We start from the raw sequence: 16,137 nt of genomic DNA on the forward strand, positions 1-16,137 counted from the left end.
GATCCTAGCATACCAGGGTCATCACTCTACTAACCATCACTAACCACCATTAACTATAACTCTACTAACCATCACTATGCTAACCATCAATAACCATCACTATCACTCTACAAACTATCACTAACCATCACTCTACAAACCATCGCTAACCATCACTCTACCAACCATCACTAACCATCAATCTGGCGTCAGAAGGTGAAACGCCCCTTCTAGATATGACCCTGAAGTCTGGTTAGGGAGAGTAGCCTAACGTATAACTAAATCACCTTTAGAACCAGACTCAGGGACACGCTCTAGGATCCAGCTTCTATCTATAGGAATCTGACCCCGCCCACTCCACGCTCCGCCCCCCCGGTCTACTCTGCAGTCATAGTTCGTCCCAACTTCCCCAACTACCAGTGCCTTCTGCGTCCGTCGGTTCCAGCGTTTCTCCGTCAGCCCCCCGCCGAGCCGATACAGCCCGGGTCGGAGCCATGAACTCCGGGTCGGTGGACCTACTCTCCCCGGACGACTCGTTCCTGGTCCGGTCCTCCGTGGTCCGGCTCAGGCTCCGGGCGCAGGCGGAACTAGACCCGCTGCACATACTGGACTTCTCGGACGGGTTCCTCATCAAGTTCCTCCGGGCCCGGGACATGGACGTGGAGCTGTCCCTGAAGGTGAGACCCCCCTCCCCGGTGAGAGAAAGAGAAGCGACACGTGGAGCCTTTCATTTAGTCGTCTTCACTTGAGACGGTTGATTACTAGGATATTGATTCATTGATTGATTTAGGATATTGATTCTTTGGCGTTAAACAGATAATTCGTCATCTCGAAGACACCTCACCTACAGTCAGTAATAACACGCTAATACCGCTTGTCCTCCTACAGTCTGACCCGCGGGGGGTCAATAACCCCCACTCTGATTCTTGGAAATTCAACTAATCAGCTGTTATACACACACGAGCAGTGACAGACTGGTCCCATGGCATTCGCGGGCCTCGGGCTCTAGTGGGCCGTTTGAGCCGGCCTGCCAATCAGAGAGCGGCATGACTGTCACAGCCGCGCGGCCCCTTCATGCAAAAGGCGGCCCCATAATATCTCGGCCCACTCTCGACCGTCAATCATTTTCTATGGCCAAATTTCTCCAAGCTCCTCACCACTGTTTTCCGTGAGAAAATATATTAATACCAGAGATATGGGTCCCTATATCGCAGTCATGGCTACCCTCAACTTTTACATCGATCTATATTGTTTTGTAGCCAAATATCTTATTCAGATGTTAAAAAATGTGCATGGTTTGAAATAAAACAATCTACCTGTATTTTCTTTATTTGATTATTTGTTTGCAAAAAATTGAATGAGGCAATGACTTTGGGAATTTCAAGACCAAATCGAGTAGGCTAGACCGCATCTGTGTGTTTGGGGTTGTTGGAAGTTGGATGCTATACTCTGTTGCCTTCAGCTACAGAGGAAGAGGAAAGAGAAAGAGGTCCTTATGAACTTGGATTCGGATGACGTGATAGACCCTTACCTGCACCTTAAAGGCCGTCTCTGTACTGTCTAACCCCAACCTGCCCCTTAATGACCTGTCTCTGTACTGTCTAACCCCTACCTGCTCCTTAATGACCTGTCTCTGTACTGTCTAACCCCTACCTGCTCCTTAATGACCTGTCTCTGTACTGTCTAACCCCTACCTGCTCCTTAATGACCTGTCTCTGTACTGTCTAACCCCTACCTGCTCCTTAATGACCTGTCTCTGTACTGTCTAACCCCTACCTGCTCCTTAATGACCTGGCACTTTGCTGTCTAATTCCTCCCTCTCTGCGGGGACTGTCTAACCCCTCCCTGCCTTCGGTGACTGTCTAACCCCTCCCTGTCTGCGGTGACTGTCTAACCCCTCCCTGTCTGCGGTGACTGTCTAACCCCTCCCTGTCTGCGGTGACTGTCTAACCCCTCCCTGTCTGCGGTGACTGTCTAACCCCTCCCTGTCTGCGGTGACTGTCTAACCCCTCCCTGTCTGCGGTGACTGTCTAACCCGGTTGTGTTCCAGCTGATGCTGAACTACCAGCGCTGGAGGAGGGAGAGCCCTGAGATCAGCGGCTGTCTGTCGCCGCGCTCCGTCTCCGCGCTGCTCGACAACGGTTACCATGGCGTCCTGCCGCTCAGAGACCACAGTGGCTGCAGGGTGCTGGTCTACAGGATATGTAAGTGTGTGTGCTTGTGTGTGTGCGTTTTTGTGCATGTGTAGGAGGGGCCGTATGGGACATTTTTCAGAATGAGCATGCGCATACTGTGGCAACCCGGCACGGTGAGCGAACCACCTCCTCCCAAACATGACACAACTTTGGGTGGAAAAGCCATAATGGCATGTTTAATCCTTAACATAACACAAAGGCTCTGAAAACACAAAGACGAAAAAACCTGGGAGGAATCAACGGTCCCAGCCTTCGTGGGTGGAATCCCGTCACCCACGAGGACCGGTCTCTCCGTAAGGAGCCACATGGCTGGGAGAGCCCCGAATGAGTGGAGAAGCAGGCTATTTAAGCCCTGCTTCTCCACCTGTTCCTCAGGTGTTCTCCATGTCCTTAATTGGCTCGGGCCGGGTTGCCACAAGGCACATGTGAAACCAAACTCATTCACATACTATACTGAAAACCTCGCACACATACAAGTGCAAAGCTTTTACATACACAACTGAAACACTCTCACACAAACAACGGAAAAATCATATTCTCACATACACAACTGAAAAGCATGCATAAGAACTAGTGAATGTGAAAGTGTTTCACTCATGTGTGGGAGGATTTCAGTGAAAGCGGAAGGTGTTTCAGTTGAATCGGTGGTTGAAAAAAGAAAGCGCGCAATTCATTCAAAGAATAGACACAGACATATGCTACAGACACAGGCGCTACACTGATGTCTGCTCAACAACAGCCTACAGGTAGCCGTCACTGTGTGATTTGTGCAAGTATTATCACGCAACACTTTCGCTCGAGATTAAATATTTGAATGTTGCACGTGATGACAGCCAATCAGCATTCAACCGGCCAACCATTCCCTGCGGTGCAGTCCAGAGTGAACCGCAGCTTGGAGGAGAAAGGGATTGTTGTATATAATATAATATATAAATATCTAATAATATAGCTGCGAGCAGCAATTAGGGGGCCAAGCAGAATATGACTTAATAAACTAATTTTGGTTGACAAACATAATTTGTTAGGTGGCTACATGATGGCCGTATCAGTAATTTCACTTACAATGAAGACTATAGGCAAATGGTTATCACAATGAAAATACATTGAAGTTGCTGTCTAAGGGCTGGAATCGACTTGCTGCTAACAACATCTGCATACGGATCGGGGCTGTCATACGTATGTCATACTGCGATCGTTTGGTGCGTTGACCGTCCACGTCGTCGCAAGGTAACACGATGTGTCCGCAAGCAGAATTTACCCACAGTAACAAGATAGATCTACGTCAGACACACGGCCTTCAACAATTTAAACAAGTTTCACATCAAAACAAGTTTGATGTGAAACTTGTTTAAGGAGGAGACATGGAGGAGAAAGGGATTGCACTCAATGAGCTGAACTGCCGGACTGCTGCCGAGCTAGCCCCGCCGGCCGCCACCGAAGCCTCGCCGCCAAAGCTGGCAGGTCCGGCGGGGGGAGCTCGGCGGCAGTCCGGCAGCTCAGCTCCCGGAGTACAATCCCTTTCTCCTCCATGTATCGGTTCACGGATTTCAGAGAGTCAAGGCCATAATACATTTCCCCCAATTCTTCTCAACCATGGATATAACGAGATATCCCCCACTACGAGTCTATACTTGTTGTGTAAGTACCAGAGACGTCAGACGTAGTCTTTATGATTCATTATATCATCCGAGGCGCACATTGCTTTTGGCCGTGATATTAGATCTAATATTAAATAAATACCCATATATAATATTATTATTATTATATTATATTATATAGATATAGAGCTCTAGGAGTCCGCAAACGGCAACAATCCCTTCTCCTCCATGCTGTGGTTCAGTCTGACTGCTCATTGGTCAATGGGCAGCAGCTCATTTGCATTAAATCTACAGACAACAGAAACAACGCATTCTGAAGGGATTGAAACAGGGGCATAGCGGTAGGCAAGATTTTTTCCTAAAAGCTATTTCCAGCAAACAGCTTCAAAACATGTTTTCTGGAACTCAAATACTATGTTAACTTGTTGAGAAAACACCATAATATGTCTCCTTTAAAGGTTACCAAATTGTTTGGGTGTCCCCAGGATGATGATCTGTACCGACAGCAATATATTGTTTCACTTCTTATGACAAATCTACCATGAGAAATAATTTATTAGCTATATGGGTTGGTCTGACAGTATCACCAGACATTGACAATACGTTTTTAATATAATCATGTGTAGAGAGAGGAGTTAAAACACATCTTCATTAATTACAGCGCCCCCTATAGGTCAAGGGTCACCAAATTTAATGAGTGTCCCCATGGTGATGTCATTTGTCTTTTTAATATGTTTGGTTATGATACGTCAAAGGGCTGCTGAGAAATGGGCTTACTTCCTGTTTAACAAGTTTGGCTATGATATGTTAAAGAGTGGCTGAGAAATGGGCTTACTTCTTGTTTGGCAGCTTCGTCGTTAAGTTTGATTGTCTGTCATGGCAAATCGGTTTTGAATTTGAAAAACTGTTCATTTAATTTGTTCAGCTCGAACTGAATATCTTATCGGACAAGTTTCATGAAGATTGGACAGAGTTTGTGGCCTGTGGTTATGTACTATTGAGTTTGACAACTTTCAACATGGCGGCCAAATTCTGATGTTTCCATGAGAAATAATTTAATATCTAAATGGAATGGTCTGATAGTATCACCAGACATTGACAACAAGTTGGAAATATAATCATGTGAAGAGAAAGGAGTTAAAACACATCTTCATTAATTAAAGCGCCCCCTAGTTTGGTTATGATAGGTCAAAGGGCTGCTGAGAAATTGGCTTACTTCCTGTTGGGCAGCTTTGCGGACGAATTTGATTGGCACCCAAATTGTTTGGGTGTGCCCAGGATGATGATCTGTACCGACAGCGATATATTGTTTCACTTCTTATGACAAATGTACTTATTGTAAGTCGCTTTGGATAAAAGCGTCTGCTGAATGCCGTAAATGTAAATGATGTCATGAGTCTATGTACCAAGTTTGGCTATGATATGTTAAAGAGTTGCTGAGAAATGGGCTTACTTCCTGTTAGGCGGCTATGCCGTCAAGTTTGATTGACTGTCACGGCCAAATTCCGATGTTTCCATGAGAAATAATTTATTAGCTATATGGTTTGGACTGACAGTATCACCAGACATTGACAATAAGTTTTTAATTGACTCATTATAGAGAGGAGTTATAACACATCTTCATTAATTACAGCGCCCCCTAGAGGTCAAGGGTCACCAAATTTAATGAGTGTCCCCATGATGATGTCATTGGTCTTTTTACCAAGTTTGGACATGTCAAAGGGCTGCTGAGAAATTGGCTTACTTCCTGTTTGGCGGCTTTGCAGACGAATTTAATTGACTGTCGCGGCCAAACAGTTTTGAATTTGAGAAATCTAGTAAATAACTTGTGTGAAGCATGTTCTGTAGAGCATCTATGCCAAGTTTTGTGAAGATTGGATGGGAAAATTTGTGATAGGAGATGCATTTTGAAGGTTTTTGATAAAAACCAAGATGGCAGAAAATGACAACATAAGGTGCGTCCTTGTTTGTGAAAATTTGATGAATGGGTTAAAAGTTATAAACATGAATGCATGTCCAACTTTGACCTGTTTGTGGCACTAGAGTTCTTAGCAGAGTTAGTTAGAGAGTTAGCAACCCCAAATTTCAGGGATTTTCGGTGAATGAAGAATTGATTAGACAGCTAATAATTAGATACCACCGCTAATAATCCATTGGAACCCAAACTAGCCCTGTAACCACGACAACGCCGGTAACCACAACAAACACCCCAAAGTCGAAACCGCACGAGAGCTCACCCCGCTAAGGCCCGCCCCAATCTCCCAAACCCAATGACGCTACAATATCATCCGGAGGCGCACAAAGCTCTGGCCGTGATATTATATCTAATATTATATTGATATTTATATACTATAATATTATATTCCTCTTTCTTCTTCTTACGCCAACTGTCCCCATGTATGGCCATACTTTTTCACATCTGCATCCAGGTCACGGCGCCAGCTGTTTCTTGGCCTGCTTCTCTTTTATTTCCCTTGCGGATTCCAAAAGAGGGCGTGTCTTGCACTGCTGGATGCAGCCTTTTGAAGGGTATGGCCAACCCATCTCCAGCATCTTCGGAGGATCTCTTCCTCCACAGGCTGCTGTCCTGTTTGCTGCCACAGCTCCAGGGTACTTATGGTGTTCGGCCAGCGTACTCTTAGGATTCGTCTGAGACGGTTGTTGATAAAGGACTGGATTTTCTTCATGGTGGTGACCGTTGTACTCCAGGTCTCTGCACTGTACAGAAGAACAGGCTTTAGCATGGAGTTAAAGATCCTGATCTTGGTGTTCCTAGGCAGCTCAGAGAATCCCGAGACTTTCTTCAGCTGGTGGAAAGCTGCCTTTGCCTTTCTAATCCGAACCTTCATGTCAGCATCTGTCCCTCCCAGCTTGTCGACTACACTGCCAAGATAGGCAAAGCTTTCCACTTCCTCCAGTGCTTCTCCCTCTAGCATGATGGGGGTTGTGTGGTTATTGTTTACTTTGAGGATCTTGCTCTTCCCTTTGTGTATAGTGAGGCCGAGGCATGCTGAGTGAGTTGCGATGATAGTGGTCTTCTGCATTTGTTGCTGGGTGTGGGGAAGAAGTGCCAGGTCATCAGCAAAGTCGAGGTCATCCAATTGTGTCCAAGGTGTCCATTGGATGCCATTCCTCTTCTGGGCATTTGATGTTTTCATTACCCAATCCATCGCCAACAGGAAAAGGAAGGGTGACAGTAGGCAGGCATCCTTGCCTCAACCCTATTTGCACTTTGAAGGCATCGGTAAGCTGCTGGCCATGAACCATTCTGCAGGTCATTCCTTCATATGAGTTCCTGATGATGTTAGTAATCTTGGTGGTACGCCTTAGTGTCTCAACACTCTCCAGCTGGTCTGCCTATCCACACTGTCAAACGCCTTCTCATAGTCATACAATTGAGAGCTGAGTTCGACTCCAAGGACTGTTCCAGGCTAATCTGCAGGGTTGTTTTCTGCTCTGTGCAGGATCTACTCTTCCTGAAACCAGCTTGTTGATCTCGGAGATGTGGGTCGACTGCATCTTTCATCCTGTTCAGGAGGACTCTATTAAAAATCTTGCCTTGGGTTGACAGCAGTGTTATCCTCCTGTAGTTGGAGCAGGGACTAAGGTCACCCTTCTTTGGGAGCTTGATGAGGTAGCCCTCCTTCCACTCTCTGTTGAAATGTCTTCCTCCTTCCAGATGTTTTGGAATAAGGGATAGAGCATTTCCACAGTGGTCACTTCATCCACTTTCAAAGCTTGTGCAGGAATGGTGTCTGGACCGGCTGACTTTGCGTTTCTCAGTTGCTCGATGGCCTTATACATTTCTTCCTTCGATGGAACGTCACAATCGATAGGAAGGTCACAGTTGGCTGGCTGGATATTTGCTGGGTTCGATGGAGAAGGTCTGTTCAAGGGATCCTCAAAATGCTCTGCCCATCTACGCTTTTGCTGTTCTAGCCCTGGAATAGTGTTCCCTTTTCTGTCCCTCACTGGCCTCTCTGGTTGACTGAACTTACCTGAATGCTCTTTATGTTGGTATGCAGCTCCCTCATGTTACCCTTTTGAGACGCATCTTCTGCCTCTGCTGCCAGTGCCTCTATGTAAATGATCTTGTCTGCCCTTATACTCCTCTTAACTATTCTATTTGCTTCTGAGTACTGCTCTTGGGCCTTGGCTTTTCTAGCATGTGTGCGGCTGCTGCTTATTTCTGCCTTCATCCTTTTCCTCTCCTGGATCTTTTCTAAGGTTCCCGCTGAGATCCATTCTTTTTGCCCCTGCTTTTTGTTACCTAGCACTTCCTGACATTGATGTTACCGCCTCTTCAATGCTCTGCCACTTTTCATCCATGGTCTCTCCCTCAATCCACTGTTGTATAATCCAGGCCTTTTTGGAGAGTGTGGTTCTAAACTCTTCTAGCCTTGCTGTTTCTTTCAGAGCAGTGGTGTTGTACCACTGGCGTTGACTGGTTTGCCCTGTCAAGTTCCGCCTCAGCCTGAGTTTCATGCGGGCACCGAGGAGATGGTGGTCTGATGCATCATCCGCTTCCCTTCTAACCCGTCCATCTTCAAGAGATCTTCTGAACTTATTCCCGATGCCGACATGGTCGATCTGATTTTCTTTCATCAGATCGGGTGACACCCAGGTGGCCCTATGTATCCGTTTGTGTTGGAAAAAGCTCCCGCCGATGACAAGGCTCGTAGCGGCACACAGGTTGGCAAATCTATCCCCATCATCATTCATCTCCCCCAAGCCTTGTTTTCCAATTATTTCCTCGTACCCCTGGTTTTTACTGCTCATGGCGCCCCCCATGTGACTTGGCGCCCCCCACAAATATGCTGCCCCGGGCGGCTGCCTGGTTCGCCCGTACCTAAAACCGCCACTGCTGTCAGGAGCCTAGCCCCCGCTGGTATAGTCCTCAGGGTCACGGAGGCACACAAGCCTCCCCACCATGGCAAGGTAGCAACACATTGGGGAGGTAATACTATATACTTTTATATATAGAGCTCCGGGAGTCGCAAACGGCCACAATCAATTTCTCCTCCATGTTGCGGTTCACTCCGGACTGCACTGCAGGGAACAGTTGGCCGTTGGAACGCCGATTGGCTGTTACGTGACGTCACTCAGGGAGTCAACGCTGATTGGCTTTCATCACACCACTGTCACGGCAAAAGTTCAAATAGTTGCGTCGTGTCGTGCTACTAAATCTCTCTGAACAAACTTGCCCGTACCAGGGCGTTCAGTCCGTGCAACATTTTCAAATCTTGCCGCAGATTTTTCTAGCGTCACAATTTGCGTCTGTGGTGGGGAGGGGTTGCAGTTCGGTGGTCTGAGGATCTCGTCACTGCTTTTTGTAGATGATCTCGTCACTGCTTTTTGCAGATGATCCAATGAGGCCGATGTCCTCATTGGATCATCGGCCTGTGACCTTCAGCACTCACTGGATCGGCTGGCGGCCGAGTGTGAAGCGGCTGGGATGAGGATCAGCACCGCTAAATCTGAGGCCATGACTCTTAGCAGGAAACCGGTGGATTGCTTACTCCGGGTAGGAAATGAGTCCTTAGCCCAAGTGAATGAGTTCAAGTACCTCGGGGTCTTGTTCGCGAGTGAGGGTACGATGGAGCGTGAGATTGGCCGGAGAATCAGAGCAGCGGGGGCGGTATTGCATTCGCTTTACCGCACCGTTGTTGTGAAAAGAGAGCTGAGCCGCAAGGCAAAGCTCTCAATCTACCGGTCGATCTTCGTTCCTATCCTCACCTATGGTCATGAGGGTTGGGTGATGACCGAAAGGACGAGATTAAGGGTACAAGCGGCCGAGATGAGTTTTCTCAGAAGAGTGGCTGGCGTCTCCCTTAGGGATAGGGTGAGAAGCTCAGCCATCCGTGAGGAACTTGGATTAGAGCCGCTGCTCCATTACTTAGAAAGGAGTCAGCTGAGGTGGTTCGTGCATCTGGTAAGGATGCCCACTGGGCGCCTCCCTTGGGAGGTGTTTCAGGCACGTCCAGTGGGGAGGAGACCTTGGGGAAGACCCAGGACTAGGTGGAGAGATTATATCTCAACACTGGCCTGGGAAAGCCTCGGGATCCCCCCGTCAGAGCTGGTCAATGTGGCCCGGGAAAGGGAAGTCTGGGGCCCCCTGCTTGAGCTGCTCCCCCCGCGACCCGACCCCGGATAAGCGGATGAAGATGAGAGATGAGAAATTTGCGTCTCTACGTTGACTTTGTATGGAGTCGTGTCGCCCCGTCGCGTTTGGTTGGAACGCATAGTGACGGCTACCTGTAGGCTGTTGTCCATCAGACATCAGTGTAGCGCCTGTGTCTGTAGCATATGTCTGTGTCTATTCTTTGTCTGAATTGCGCGCTTTCTTTTTTCAACCACCTTCCGTTTCAACTGAAGCGCCTTCCGTTTTCGCTGAATTCCTCACACACATATGAGTGAAACACTTTCACATACATGTCTGAGGTTTTCACTATAGTATGTGAATAGTTTCATATGTGTATGTGAGAGAGAATTTTTCAACTGTGTATATGAGCACATTTTACTAGTACATGTGAAAGCATTTCAGTAGTCTGTAAAAGGTTTCACTAGTTGTTACGAGAGCTTTTCAGTTGTTTGAGTGAAGTTGTTTCAGATGTGTATGTAAAAGCCTTAACTTGTGTATGTGTGGAGTTTTCAGTATAGTATGTGAATGGTTTCATATTTGTGTTTGAGAGGACATTTTTCAGCTGTGTATATGAGAACATTTTACTAGTATGTGTGAAAGCATTTCAGTAGTCAATGTAAAAGTTTTCACTAGCTTTTATGCAAGCCTTTCAATTGTGTATGTGAGCGTATAATTGTGTAGTTGTTTGTAAGTGTTTCACTTGTGTATGTAAAAGCTTTTCACTTGTATGCGTGCAACGTTTTCCGTATAGTATGTGATGACTTTGGTTTCATATGTGTATGCGCATGCTCAATCTGAATAATGTCCCATACGGCCCCTCATAAATGTGCGTGTATCTGCATATCTGCATTGTGAGAATTAAAAGGAAATTAGCTCATAGCTATTACACAAATGTTCTCTGTTTCAATACAATTCTCTGTGTGTGTGTGTGTGTGTGTGTGTGTGTGTGTGTGTGTGTGTGTGTGTGTGTGTGTGTGTGTGTGTGTGTGTGTGTGTGTGTGTGTGTGTGTGTGTGTGTGTGTGTGCAGGTCGCTGGAATCCTAAGGACTGGACGGCCATCCAGGTGTTCAGGGTCAGCCTGATGACATCAGAGGTCATCGCCATGGAGACGGAGACCCAGCAGAGGGGGGTCAAGGTGATCTTTGACCTGGAGGGTTGGAGCTTCAGTCACGCCCTCCAGATTAACCCCTCCCTCGCCCGCAAGATCTCCTCTGTACTCGTGGTCAGTAGATATATACGAATATATATATATATACAACATAATACGAATATATATACCACATAATACTAATAGATGTACTACATAATATTAATATACCACATAATACGAATATATATATACCACATAATACAAATATATATACTACATAATACTAATATATATACCAAATAATACCAATGTACATATTTACCACATATATAGCAATATATATACCACATAATATGAATATACATTTATACTACAAAATACTAATATATACAACACATAATACTAATATATATTTACTACATCATACAAATATATATATATATATATATATATATATATATATACTACATAATACTAATAGATATATACGAATATATACCACATAATTCTAATATATATATGCTAACTAATACTAATATATATACTATATAATACTAATATATATATACCACATAATACTAATATATAATAATATAATATAATATATATGTATATATATATATATATATATATATATATATATATATATATATATATATTATATAATACTTATATACAAGCGTCTTAGAGTACCATATTAAGCGCTATATACATTTCATTTATTATTATTTTATTATTAATATGCATATACCACATAATACTAATATATATATATATACCACTACCACATAATACTAATATATATTTACTACATAATACTAATATATATATACTGCATAATAATAATATATATACATCTACCACATTATACTAATAGATATATACCATTATTACAACGTTCCGTTCACTTGCATGGGCACTTCACAACTTCCGGCGGTCAATTATTTTTGGATAATTCATTGGCAACGGATGAATAATGACCGCTGTCAAGGTAACCAAAAGGACTTTTTGCCTTGGTATCACTCCGCACGTAGTCCGGTAACTTGTCAATGTAATAAGCGGGATATGTATCAACCCAAGTGCTGTCGGTTGCTAAGCGATGACTTCAACGTCTTGGGCGGACTATTTCTCTGCTGATCAACACTATGAATGCTGGTAACAAATACATTGTAAATAAATTGTTTCGTTTCGGGAAGTAGCCGTGTAATAAGCGGGATAATGTATAGAACTTAGAAAAAAATAAGCCCCTTCATGGCGAAGCAAGACACCTCCGCTGCGCGTCGGTGTCCAGTTCGCCCTGTCGGGGCTTATTTTCTCGATAATGACCGGCGTTCTATACATTATCCCTTATGCCCCGTGCCCACTACATGCGTCCGTCGACTGATCCCCATTGACTTTCAATGGGGACGGACGCGCAATGCATTGTGGATCCGTCCGTTCCGTTGGAGCCGTCGGCTCAGTCATGGCTCAGTCAAAAAGTTGAAAAATGTTCAACTTTTTCGGCAGCGACGGATCCGTCATCCAATCAGATCGCGTATGCAAATTTAAGCACTGTGACGCGACTCGGGCTCTGACGATACTGGAAAGCGGGAAAGCGGGTCATCTTGCATCGCAACAAGCAGGAAGTAGCGGGAAGAACCCGGCAAAGCGATTTGATTGGCTGACGGATGCCTCTGCAAAGACTACTCCCCCATCAGTCAGCCACGCCTTCCCACATCAGTCAACGGACGCATGTAGTGGGCACGGGGCATTACGCCCCGTGCCCACTACCTCCGTCCGTTGACTGATCCCCATTGACTTTGAATGGGGACGGACGCGCAATGCATTGTGGATCCGTCCGTTCCGTTGGAGCCTTCGGCTCAGTCAAGAAGTTGAAAAACGTTCAACTTTTTCGGATGCGACGGATCCGTCATCCAATCAGATCACGTATGCAAATTTAAGCACTGTGACGCGACTCGGGCTCTGACGATACTGGAAAGTGGGAAAGCGGGTCATCTTGCCTCGCAACAAGCAGGAAGAAGCGGGAAGAACCCGGCGAACCGATTTGATTGGCTGACGGATGCATCTGCAAAGACTACTCCCCCATCAGTCAGCAACGCCTTCCCACGTCCATTGACTGACGGAGGTAGTGGGCATGTAGGGTTACTTAGGCAATAGATCACGCCAGGCTGTGGTATGTGCTCATTATACCACTGTTAAGGGGCGTTGTCCGGCCCCGATGCGCAGCGGAGGGCCGGCGACCCCCTTCACAGTGGTATAATGAAGGGGGTAAATTGAAGGGGGTCGCCGGCCCTCCGCTGCGTGTCGGGGCCGGACAACGCCCCTTAACAGTGGTATAATGAGCACATACCACAGCCTGGCGTGATCTATTGCTTAAATATACCACATAATACTAATATATATATATTACATAATACTAGTATACATATATACACTACATAATACAAATATATATACCACATTGTGTATATACCCCATAATACTAATAGATATATACTACATAATACTAAGATATATATATACACGCAACATAATGCTAATATATACATACAACCTTCTAATATATATACAACATAATACTGATTTATATATCCTACATAATACTTATAGATATTTACTACATAATACAAATATATACTACATAATACACATATATATATATATACCACAAAATAATAATAATATATATACATACTACATAATACTAATATACTACATAATACTAATATATATATACACCATAATACTAACAGATATATACTACATAATACTTATATATATATACACAACATAATACTAATATATATATATAATAATAATAATATTAATAATAATAACAATAGTAATAATAATAATACATTTTATTTCAAGTGCCTTTCATGCCACCCAAGGACACTGTACAGGAAAGGTATAACAAAATGGTAATAAAATATGATGTGATAGAAGTCATCTAACCCATTGTTTTCAATGCCTGATGAAGATCCCTAGAGATCGAAACGTCAGGTGACAATAAAACAGGCACTGAACATAACATAACATTTTATGCAACATGTGTATAACATGTTATATAACATGTGTGTAACATTTGAATAACATGTGTGTGTAACATGTGTGTAACATTTTATATAACGTGTATAAAATGTTGTATAACATGTATACAAAATGTGTGTAGGACTCATTCCCTCTGAAGGTGAAGGCGATCCACCTTATCAACGAGCCGATCTTCTTCGGGCCGGTCTTCGCGATGCTCCGCCCCTTCCTGCCAGACAAGATAAAAAAGAGGGTGAGTTACCTGTCAATAATTACCATTATTTATACATATTCATACAGTAACCAACGATCCCCGGGCTGTGCTCACGGTATTGTAGCCTTATGTCGGACATGAATTATTAGTGATTATTATGTGGTTATTATGACCTGCTTCCTGTCTCCGCCCCCTGCCTTGTCCTGATTGGTTTAAAGCGTAGCCGCTGCGTGTGTCCTTCCTCTGGCCCATATATGGTGATATGCCCTGTGATTGGTTGACCTGGTGTCCCCAGGTGCACATGCACGGCTTCAACTACCACGACTCGCTGACAGACTTCTTCCCCACCTCCCTCCTCCCCCCGGAGTACGGGGGGGAGGGGCCTGGGCTGGAGGGGGTGTGTCAGCAATGGGCCAATCGGCTGCTCCAGTCCGAGCGGCTGCTCGAGCAGATCGCCGCCCATCGCACGGGCGACGTCACCGCCGGCAACCAGATCACGGGAGGAGAGGAGGAGGAGGATGAGGAGGAGCCTCAGCAGGAGGAGCAGGAGGTGCACCATCAGGAGGAGGTGCACTAGCAGGAGGAGGAGGAGGAGCCTCAGCAGGAGGAGCAGGAGGAGCCTCAGCAGGAGAAGGAGGAGCCTCAGCAGGAGGAGGAGGAGGTGCACCAGCAGAAGGAGGTGCATTAGCAGGAGGAGGAGGAGGAGCCTCAGCAGGATGAGGAGGAGCCTCAGCAGGAGAAGGAGGAGCAGGAGCAGGAGGCTGAAAGAAGGTCATGAGTTATGGTATTGCGGCTCCACCCAAACACAATGTGCATCCTCTTGTAACTGTCAGTGTCCCTGAGCTGAACTTCACTAACTGGTATTTCTCCAGTGAAGCCAGTTCAGACAGCCTGCAGAGCCCACTGCCCGCCCAGATGCTCTGGACATGAGGTCCCGCCTCTCTCCCCAATCACTGCCCAGTAGAAGCAACTCATTCCTGAGATAAGAGGGGAGGGGTGTAGCACCTAGCACTTAACATAGCCCTTAGCCCATAGCATAGCACATAGTGTAGCATGTGATGTTTGTCATTGGAACAGATATATGTTGTGCTAAGGGGAATCTGTTCTAAGGTGTGTGTTTGTGTGTGTGTGTGTGTGTGTGTGTGTGTGTGTGTGTGTGTGTGTGTGTGTGTGTGTGTGTGTGTGTGTGTGTGTGTGTGTGTGTGTGTGTGTGTGTGTGATGGTCACCTAGTGTACTATCCGTCCTATTCATAATATTATCAATATTAAATGTGATATTAAATATCATTCTTATAACATTCTACTCTGTCCCTCTCCTCTTCTCTTCTCTTCTCTTCTCTTCTCTTCTCTTCCACTCTCCTCTCCTTCTCTCCTCTCCTCTCTTATTCTGAACAGTTGGAGCCATGGGTTATTTAAACGTTTTTTTTTTTTTTAATTCAAGGTATTTAAACTGTATTTAACAGCCAGTATTATAGCTTTGATTTTAGTGTTTTAACTGTTGACCAAAGGAAAAATTGTGAAATATATTACTGGGCGATCTACCTTTTTATAATAGTCTGTTTTAAATAGTCTATATTCAGTGTTCAGTTGTGTGTGCCATTGGACATGATTGAAGACAGTTTAGAAAGGTCACTTTGGCATTTAATAAATAAGTAATGTTGTATTTCTTCAGTGTATTAAGGATTCATGTGTGCTGGAATTTGATGTTTGTATTTTACTACCTGAAGGTTGCATGATTTTAATTAGCCAACTTGAAGGTCCTGTAGGCTTGAGAGCTGTTGAGAGAGAGCAGAAAAGTAAACTTGTACGTTTCTTGTACGTGTGGCATTCACAATCCTGTGATTGACAGTAGGGCTGGGCGATATATCGACATTTGAAATATTATCGAT

The 16,137-nt window shown here is 44.9% G+C and overlaps 1 protein-coding gene across 1 annotated transcript; it reads left to right on the forward strand.

The window, feature by feature from the left end:
- The first annotated feature begins 359 nt into the window (after positions 1 to 359).
- Positions 360 to 15,924, forward strand: ttpa (tocopherol (alpha) transfer protein). Its single transcript, XM_030364343.1, has 5 exons — positions 360 to 656; positions 2,030 to 2,183; positions 10,943 to 11,136; positions 14,177 to 14,287; positions 14,544 to 15,924. The coding sequence occupies exons 1-5, from the start codon at positions 474 to 476 to the stop codon at positions 14,823 to 14,825; spliced, it is 924 nt and encodes a 307-aa protein (XP_030220203.1). The 5' UTR covers positions 360 to 473; the 3' UTR covers positions 14,826 to 15,924.
- Positions 15,925 to 16,137: the final 213 nt, after the last annotated feature.

Source organism: Gadus morhua, chromosome 8, assembly GCF_902167405.1.
Source record: "Gadus morhua chromosome 8, gadMor3.0, whole genome shotgun sequence".
NCBI classification, from domain to species: Eukaryota; Metazoa; Chordata; class Actinopteri; order Gadiformes; family Gadidae; genus Gadus; species Gadus morhua.

What these genes read in the sequence shown, in the direction of transcription:
- ttpa (XM_030364343.1), top strand. Translation starts at nt 474, where the DNA reads ATGAACTCCGGGTCGGTGGACCTACTCTCCCCGGACGACTCGTTCCTG. An exon ending in AGATCTCCTCTGTACTCGTG is followed by an intron (nt 11,137 to 14,176) that starts GTCAGTAGATAT and finishes AAATGTGTGTAG; the next exon opens with GACTCATTCCCTCTGAAGGT. An exon ending in CAGACAAGATAAAAAAGAGG is followed by an intron (nt 14,288 to 14,543) that starts GTGAGTTACCTG and finishes TGGTGTCCCCAG; the next exon opens with GTGCACATGCACGGCTTCAA.